The following is a 9,231-nucleotide window of genomic DNA, read 5'->3' as shown; positions in this document are numbered from 1 at the left end:
GGCGTATTTGATGTCATTCACACACTTAATGCGAATTATCAAGGACCTTCTTGGTTGTGTGAGATGAAGTTTCCTGGGGAAGGTGCTGGATTGTGTACCTTTTTGTCAAATCCAGAGTCTCAGCAGCACCGAGTCGACTCCTGATTTCCTCGGCTCCCCTGAGCAGAGCCAGACCTGCCAGCCAGACCCCCTCACCCTTTCCCAGGTGCCAGGGGCTCCTTGGGGGGCTCATCACAGCCAGGCTCTGAGAAGAGGCAAGGGCATCTATCCTTCCTGCCTCAGATGGGAAGCCGCGGCCAGGAGAAGTGAGGTAGCAGGAGCAGGTCCCAGATCCTTCCTCTTTCCACGGGGTCAGAGCTGCCTGCGGCCACTGGGAGTTTCAAAGGAGAAAGTGCAGCTGCTTATTTATAAAACTGCCATCCATGCCCAGTAGTGCACACAGAACGGTGTATCGTTAAATTACTAACCCTCTCATCTCCAGATTCTGGGTCTTTCTTCCTTGAGCCATGCAAAGATTTTTTAAGTGGTCCATTCTCTCTTTCTTTCTCTCTCTCTCTCTCTCTCTCTAATATATTTTATTGATTTTTTTACAGAGAGGAAGGGAGAGGGATAGAGAGTTAGAAACATGAGAAACATCGAGAGTTAGAAACATCGATGAGAGAGAAACATCGACCAGCTGCCTCCTGCACACCTCCGACTGGGGATGTGCCCACAACCAATGTACATGCCCTTGACCAGAATCAAACCTGGGACCCTTGAGTCTGTAGGCCGATGTTCTATCCACTGAGCCAAACCGGTTAGGGCCATTCTCTTTTTTTAAAAAAACTGCCACCGTGCATTCTACCGCTTCTGTGTGTGGGCATGGGGTCTGGCAGCTGTCAGGAACCCCACCTCGGAGTGGGGTGACTGCACCTGGGCCATGGGAGCCAGACGGTCGCCCCAGGTAGTGGGAAATTTGCTGTTTTTTAAGGGCATTTGGGGGGAGTCAGGAAGAATAATTTCTAGTCCTGAGGACTCCTAGGTCTTCCTCTTTGGCTTCTGTCCTAAGTATTTCCCTGCTGCTTTCCCAGCCGTTATTTCCTGTGAGCATCACAGCCTGTCGGTGTTAGGGCCTGTCCAGGCAGCCTCATTCCATCCACATCCATCACCCGGGGTGGCTCCCCCCGATCTCACTCCTGCACATGAAGCTTATTGTGGAAGCGGCAGGGGATGCCTCTGTAGCTGCAGACTCACTGGGACGGGCTCGGAGTGAAGTGAGCCAGCCATGGGCACACCGTCCACAGGGCACATCGTCCACCGGACAGAGGCCGCTGGCTCACACTGGGGAAGTGACTGCACATGGATTTTTCTCTCATTTACTCCCACCCCGGGGCAAAAGCAGCATAAATGCTGCTGCCACCCTCCCAAATTTCTTCACAGATTAATTTCTCGTCACTATTTTTATACCTACTTGATGCTTTTAAGAAGATTTAAATAAATATTTTGTCCAGCTTTTTGACTGGATCATTGCCGCAAATTGATTTTTTTATTAAACATTTTTAATATGTTTTTAATTGGTTGTTTTTGTTTTGTTTTGTTTTGTTTTGTTTTGTTTTTAGAGAGAGAAAGAGAGAAAGGGAGAGAATAGAAACATCAATGATGAGAGAGAATCACCGAGCCCACAACCTGGGCCATGTGCCCTGACCGGGAATCAAACCCTGACCTCCTGATTCCTGGGTTGATGCTCGCCCACTGAGCCATGCCACCTGGGCTGCAAATAGATTTTTCATTGACCTGCATCCATTCTTTCATTCCACTAACATTTACTGAGCACCTACTGTGTGCCAGATACTGTTCCACCTATGCAGGTCGGGTTAACCTGCGAGTTGCTCCAGCAGGTGGTTTTCCTTTCTTTGAGGTGTTTAAAGATTTTTCACCCCAAAGAGACCCCACTCCTTTCCCTCTTGACAGTGGTCCCCTTCACATTCCTCAGGCCTGCCAGGCACCGGCACGTCCCCTCTGTCCTGGATTCTGCGTGGTTATGCCTCCATCGTCTTCAACTCTTGGCTCCAGTGAGGCCTGCTCTGACCACCACATTCACGACTACCCCCTCACTGTGCAGCCCCAGGATTCCCTGCTCTATTTCCTACATGACACTCTCCCCTCTCTCCTCACTCTGCCGCTTGCTCGTAGGTCTGGGTTACCCATGGTCTCTCCCCTGCTAGAAAGGGCATCAGAGAGCAGGGTTTTGTTCACTGATTCTCCCAAGCGCCTATCTAGTGCCTGGCACATAGTAAGAACACAGTAGGTAATTTTTCATTTACTCGTGTGTTCAAGGATTAGGTATTGGGTGCTCACTGTGGGGCAGGCGCTGGGCTGGGCATGCAGCGGGGACTCAGGCTATTGGGTGCTCACTGTGGGGCAGGCGCTGGGCTGGGCGGGGCTGGGCATGCAGCGGGGACTCAGGTCAGGCATAGTCCCCCCTTGAGCTGCTTCCTGGGGAGAAAAGTGGCAACAGATGTGGAAACAAACTCGGCGCTAAGAAGCCTCCAGTGGTCACAAATCTAGGAGGGAAGCGAAGGGAGCTCACGGCATAGCAGGTGCCCTGGGAGGTTTTAGCGAAGCGTGGTGGTCAGAGAACATTCTGGGAGGGGGTTGCATTCAAGCAGAGGCCCATGTGAGTGAGAAGGAGCCAGAGATGGGACGTTCTGTGGAAAGAACATCCCAGGCAGAGAGAAGAGCAGACGCCAAGGCCTGGACGTAGGCCAAGCCCTGCCTGAAGCTCCGAGAGTGTCAGGTGTCAGCACGGCTGCGGGGAATCCCACCCTGAGCTTCCCACGCGGCCAGGCCCACGCACAGCACTCGGCGTCTCTGAGCCGAGGTCCTCATCTTCCACTGAGTGGGCAGTCCTCACCCCTGGCCATGCGAGCTCGGAGGAGTCGATGAGACATTTAAGAGGTCCAGCCTGGTACACAGCCTGGAGGAGGCACTCAGAGGAGCCTGGTGGTGGACGGTGATGTCTAACTCGCTGTGGTCCTTCCTTTTCTCCTACAGTTTCCTGCCCCGCTCTGAACGCCCCTCGAGATGGCAGGAAGTTTGGAAGCAAGTACTTAGTGGATCACGAAGTCCATTTTACCTGCGACCCCGGGTTCCAGCTGGTGGGGCCTAGCAGTGTGGTGTGTCTTCCCAATGGCACCTGGACCGGGGAGCAGCCCCACTGCAGAGGTCGGTCCCTCCTAACGGTCCCCGGGGCTGGGCCCTGTTGGGGAGCAAGGCTCATTCCTCGGGACCCTTACCACTTGATGCCTCCACCATTTTCAACCGCAGGAAAGCGGGCACAGTGTCTGATGACTCAGCTCCACCTGTCCGAGCTCCCTAAATCCTCCCTACAATTCAGTCTGGCTTTGCATATGGGGAAATTGAGGCACAGAATGCCCAAGACCACAGCGCTGGGGGACAGGCAGGGCTGATCCACACGCAGACACTCTGACCCCAGCGTCGGTTCCTCAGCACCTCGCTCTGCTCTTACCGATGGGGCCGAGACGCCTTCTGGGGGTTGTGGGGAAGGACAAGAGGGAGACGCTGCACAGAAACGCTCCTCCTGTCTCATTTGCTCTGGGCTGCCGTTTGCTTGTGAGGCTGCGGGTGGCCTGTGGGGTTGAAGAAGTCCCTCAGGTGTTGACACCTTTGTGTCTGATGTGGGACTTGGTGTGACCGGCTCTGGGGAGGCCGCTGGGTGAGAGGGAGGCATGAAAGCCTTCTCTTCTCTCTGTTGGGCTTGAAAACAGGACTTCTTTGATGCTGAGAGCAATCAGACTTGGCACACGTCACGTGTTGGCTTTTCAAAAATGTGTGGTCCAATCTTCATGCATACCAGTCATTTTCAGGGTCGGGCTCAGAGCACATCTGCCGGGGCAGAATGTCCATGATGTAGTCCAAGAAGTGCAGGGGAAACACAAATAGGACACGAACAAGTAGGTTTTGAAGAACAGCATCTGAACGCGTGAGTAGCTCGCAAACATACAGGAGCATCAGCAATGCACCATCTCTCCGGACGGGAGGGTTGGCCTGAGAAGCACAGGCAGCAGCGCCACACTCGTGGGTCTAGGCTTGGGATCCCAGCTCCTGGGAAGAACGTGGTTTGCAGGGTGATTACAGGTACCAGCTCTCAGACCAATCAGCAGCTAGCCAGGAAATGCAAGGGGTGTCCCAGGCGGACACACAGGGGACCTGCATCTGGATTTCCCTTGACCCTGAGAGATTTCCATCATCTCCTATAGAGACAAAGAAAAGAACAAAAGGTTTTTTCCCTGGTGATGAGCGCTCTTAGGGTTTACTCTCTTCACCACTTTCCTGTGTGTCCTACAGCCTTGCAGCTACAGCCGCCAGGCTTGGCACTTACTTATAACTGGGCGTTTGCACCTTTGTCTCTGTATCCCTTATAAACTGGGAGGTAACTCCAGCGGCCTGGCCAGCTCAGGGCAGAGTTTTGTTTTGTTTGGGCCGGATAGCACTCTAGACGTCTGCTGGGGAGTCCCCGCCGTGGTCCTCTCCCTCCTGTGACGCTGCCCCTTGGTGACGTCGCCGTCCTCATGCAGACATCTCCCCGGTCGGTCCCTCCTCAGGCAATTCCCGGAGTTCTCCAACGTTCCCAAAAGGTGCAGCTTTTCCATCGGGTGTCATTTCAATGGGACATAAAACACCCGTGAGATTCCTCTCCTTGAGCATCTTCAATATGTTCCTCTGTGTCTTCTGTTTTCACGATGCTGTTGTTGCCATCATGACTAAGACATCTCTTGAACACACAGTAACCTGTTACTGGCCTTCCTAGGCCAGGTTCCTCGGGTGTGGGCTCGTGTGTTCAAGAGGGAATCTCTGTCTCTGGAGCAGTCTGGCCACTGGCAACGCGCAGGGCGTTCCGGGACAGGCCCCAATATGGTGGAGACTCCACGGGAGAAGAATCCAAATGGAGCCCAACAAGGAAAATCGGTGCAGATGGAAGAGATGGTCCAGACAAGAGTGGGGGGGATTGACAAGGCAGAGCTGAGCAAGTGTCCAACGCAGAAAACAACAGGCCTGTGACCTGGAGTGAGGGAGCTCGCAAAGCTCCACAGGAGAACTTACTTCCCTGAGGATGAGTCATAGGAAAGGACTTGACAAGCCCATACAAACTATGGTAGGAAAACAGAGAATAAAGTCTACAGCCAATGGAGAAATGCCAGAAAGACATGCCCACAGAACCGATGAAAGCTGTGACTAATATTTCCGAACAAGCAGCAAGAAATTTTAAAAAGATAAAAACGGTGAAAGGACGGCATACGTAAAAGAAAACCTCAGAAACGAGGTGATGGGAGTAATGGGAAGTTTGAAACTAGATGACAGAACACAGGAAAGAGTGAGAAATAAAGGGACAAGAGGTCAGATCATGCGCGTTAAACACAGCTCAGGTCCAGGGACACAGTAAGTGCTCACTTCACAGTAAGTTGGGCGACAGAATCATCACAGTGCTTTTTGCTTTTTGAGCCTCACCCGCGGATATGTTTTTATTCATATTTGAGAGAAAGAGAGAAACATTGATGTGAGAGGGAAACATCGATTGGTTGCTTCCTGCACCCACCGTGACCGGGAATCGAACCTGCAACCTAGGTATGTGCCTTGACCTGAAATTGAACCCACAACCCTTTGGTGAATGGGACGATGCCCAACCCACTGAGCCACGCGACCAGGGCTCATCACAGTGCCTTTGCCTTCCCAGCCTCTCCACAGCTTCTCCAGTGCCCCCTTTGCAGCTGTGAAGTCGCCACGCACTTAACGAAGTGCCCTTGCCTGGGACAGACACGATGTGATGACAGCGGAACTTCAGTCGGGACATAGTTGGCACGCATGGCACGCCTCCAAGAGTGGATCAAGATAAGAGTCTGTGTGGGTCCTGTCTAGAAATGAAAACCTGGGGCACCTGGGTACCACCCCCACCCCACCTGCACCCCATTGTCCAGGTGCAACTGGGCTCGGTGCCTCCTGCTGGAGGCCTGGCTGGGGACAGGCCATGGCGCTGGTCCCGCCGGGGCCAGAATGAAAGACGCCCGTGTTCAAATCCTGGCTCTGTGCCCACGACCTCAGGGCCTCAAGGTCTGCTGCTTTCAGACGTTGCTGGTGAGAACCAATAGGCTGGACGATGGGTAGAAACGGGAGCTCTGAGCCCGTGGCTTTGTGTGCAGTGTGGCTCCAGGCACATTCCTGGAAACCCCTCATCTGAAAACAGAGCCTGTGGGGGGAGCACTGCCAGGTTGAGGTCGCTGAGAAGTTGAAATGGCTCCTCCCAGCATCTGGATGGTCTGGGTCCTTCCGTGATGGAGACAAACCATGTCACAGTCTACAGGACACCCCAGTCATGAGGAGGCCAACCCGCCCCACGAGGCTGCAGCTCTCATCAGGAGCAAAGACCTTCCTTTCCTCTCGAAGGACACGGCAGGGAAGGATGCTCGGGTGCCACTCGGGGCGTTTTGGACCGTCCCCAGGACGCTGTGGTCAGCCCGGGGAACCCCTGGTGCCCGAATGCCACCACCAAAACTGGGCTTACGGGATTCACAACACGCAGATGGGGCCTGAGGGTTTCAAAATATCATTTCCCCCCCTGATTTGGAAATTTATAAATGTTTATTGTGGAAACAAAGTGTAAATAAGAAAAACTACCAACAGAGAAAAACCTATTACACTGTTAAACATGTATCTCTCTATGGAGCTTCTCCACCGGACTGTGTGTAGATGAACAAGGAACCGTTTCCTTTTCCAGCATTAAGGAGAGGTCAAGGGTCAGGAGAACTGACAGGAGGGCTTCTAGGTGGGACTGGAAAGTGCATTTCCCCATCTCTGTACATTCCATGGGCCATCCCTCCCTCCCTCGTATAACTCCCCCAAACTGAGCTCCCATCCAAAAGGTGTTCTGCCTGGGAGCTGGCTGACAGGCAGGTGATGGGCTGCACCCACCCGCAGAGCTCCAGGCTGGCAGGCACGTGGCCTGCAGAGGGAGGGTGGGCTGCATCTGAGCTCCTGCAGCAGGCGGTGGCAAGGGCAGAGTGGGGAGGCGGAGTGCCCGAGGCAAACTGCGACGTAAAGACGGTTCATCCATCTTGTGTTTTGTTTGTTTGTTTTAGAATCTGAACTCAGACTTGTGATTGAAAATGATTTATCTTCCTAGATATCAGCGAGTGCGCCAGCCAGCCTTGCCAGCATGGCGGGACGTGTTTAGAAGGAGTCAACCAGTACACGTGCATCTGCCCTCCAGGAAGGACCGGGAGCCGCTGCCAGCACCAGGCCCAGACTGGTATGTGGCCGTGAGGGGCTGGGTGAGGACATAGCTGCCGGGGGACCCTGGTCAGGGGCCACCAGATGCACGCACGCCAGTGTGGGCTCTTCCTCTCTGCACCACATCCATTGATCTCTCTGGTTCCCCGAGGCAGGTACTGGGGACGGAGTTTAGCTCTTTTGTGTAACCAGAGTTTTGAACCTTTTTATGGAAGAAAATTCAAGTGGAAGGACCGATTCACAGCCTGAAAAGTCCCCAGGTTGGGGCTGGGCTGAGCTGTTTCCTTGCGGCCACCTTCACGTGTCAGTGTTTCCCCTGCAGACCTACAGAGTGACTTCCTGTCCCATCACACCTGCAAGTCCGCGGCTGCTGTTAGAGGCCAGGCGTCTTTAGAGCTGGGCAACTATTCATCTGAGTGGTGGGGAGGTTGTCCGCACGGAGTCCCCGCCTATCTCCAGCCAGAAGGCCTGGGAGACACACCGTGGCTGCAGTGCAGATGGCAGGAAAATGCAATACGGATTCGATAGGGGTGGACGGGGTTCCTACACTGCGGTGCAACCAAAATGACATAAATAGGTCAGATCCTAAGTATATCCTGCTCCTTTGCCCCCAAAGCCTGGCACGTCCTGTGTGATTTCTGTGTGGCATCTCAGTGTGGGGGGAGCATCGGACGGTTAGCACAGTATCCGGAGAGTAGGAGCTTAGTCAAGACTCAGCGTCCTTGCACTGGACTCAGCCCAAGGTCACCTGTAAGTGTTGCCCCCAGAGATTTGCTGCTTTACGTGTCCTGATTCCATTCAGCCTGCTGGGAGTTTTCTCAGGACGAGGCTGCCCTGCCAGGAGCCCTGAGTCCCTCCAGCTGGTCACCAGGGGGCTGCTCTGTCAGACGGAGGTGGGAGGTGGGCCCTTCTGGGCAGCCCCACTGCCTCTCCTTACAAACAGGACAGAAAAGGAAATGGGCCCCTCGCAACCGAAATGTGCTGGTCCTGGAGGCTGACGGCTTCTGCCATCAGGACCTCTAGGCAGCTGTTCCTCAGGCCCAGGGGCACTTCATGTATAAAGTATCCCATGATGGGGACCCCCCACCCAGGAAGGGAAGGAGGGAGTGACGGGTGCACCAAAGCCAGCTCCCGCCTCACAGCATCATGGACCTTCTACCAGACGCCCGGGAGCTTCCTCACCTGTGTCTTTCCAGCCCCGTGGGGGGAGTCTCCCGCTCAGTACTTTTTCTTAAACCCAGTCACCTGCTTTTTCTGTCGTGGTGAAATGCAAACAACATAAAAGTTGCCATTTTAAGTGTAGGGTTTGGTGGCAGGTTCAGTGGCCCAAAGTACGTTCAAGTTGTCCTGCAGCCACCCATCCCCTGAGCCTTTTCACGTGTCAGAGCTGAGACTCTGCGCCCAGCACCTCCCCTGGCAACCCTGCTACTTCTGTCTGAATCCGACTCCTCTCGGGACCATTAAGTGGCAGGAACCCCACAGTCTGTGTCCTGTTGTGCATCCCCTTACTCTCACCCCCATTCCTACAGCCTCCCCCAACCTTTGACAACTTCCAAAAACGAACACTTTTTTTCTGATTAGAAAGTTGATTTCTGTTCTTGGTTCAAAAACAAAAAGAAAAACGTAGAAAAGAAAAAGAATACAGCACAAAAGAAACCTCCAGAAGTGGATGCGAACTGCGGTGCCGGCTGGGCTGTGGGCACTGGGTGTGTGCCACGCCTTTCTGAACAAAGAGGCGGTTTCTCTGACCTTCGCCCTCGCCTGGCCTCGGTGCAGCGCGTGTGCCGACCGCGGGGTGGGCGGTCTGCGGGGGTTTTGGTGACTCCCCCTCCCTCTTCCTCCGCCTGCAGAGTGAGCTCTCCTTCGGGCTCCCGGCCTTTCCTGAGGCCCAGGAGACAGGGGGGCGGCCCTGACTCCTCTTCTCCCCGCAGCCGCCCAGCGCCAGGC

The 9,231-nt window shown here is 54.2% G+C and overlaps 1 protein-coding gene across 1 annotated transcript in view; it reads left to right on the top strand.

The window, feature by feature from the left end:
• The window catches only part of FBLN7 (fibulin 7), a 22,738-nt gene that overhangs the window by 1,770 nt on the left and 11,737 nt on the right, over window positions 1-9,231 (top strand). The window contains exons 3-4 of the mRNA XM_005884934.2: window positions 3,034-3,204; window positions 7,178-7,303. Coding sequence (XP_005884996.1) covers window positions 3,034-3,204; window positions 7,178-7,303 — 297 coding nt within the window. The remainder of the gene's footprint in view (window positions 1-3,033; window positions 3,205-7,177; window positions 7,304-9,231) is intronic.

Source organism: Myotis brandtii, unplaced genomic scaffold (genome assembly GCF_000412655.1).
Source record: "Myotis brandtii unplaced genomic scaffold, ASM41265v1 scaffold879, whole genome shotgun sequence".
NCBI classification, from domain to species: Eukaryota; Metazoa; Chordata; class Mammalia; order Chiroptera; family Vespertilionidae; genus Myotis; species Myotis brandtii.
This window is presented reverse-complemented; position numbering and strand designations above follow the sequence as displayed.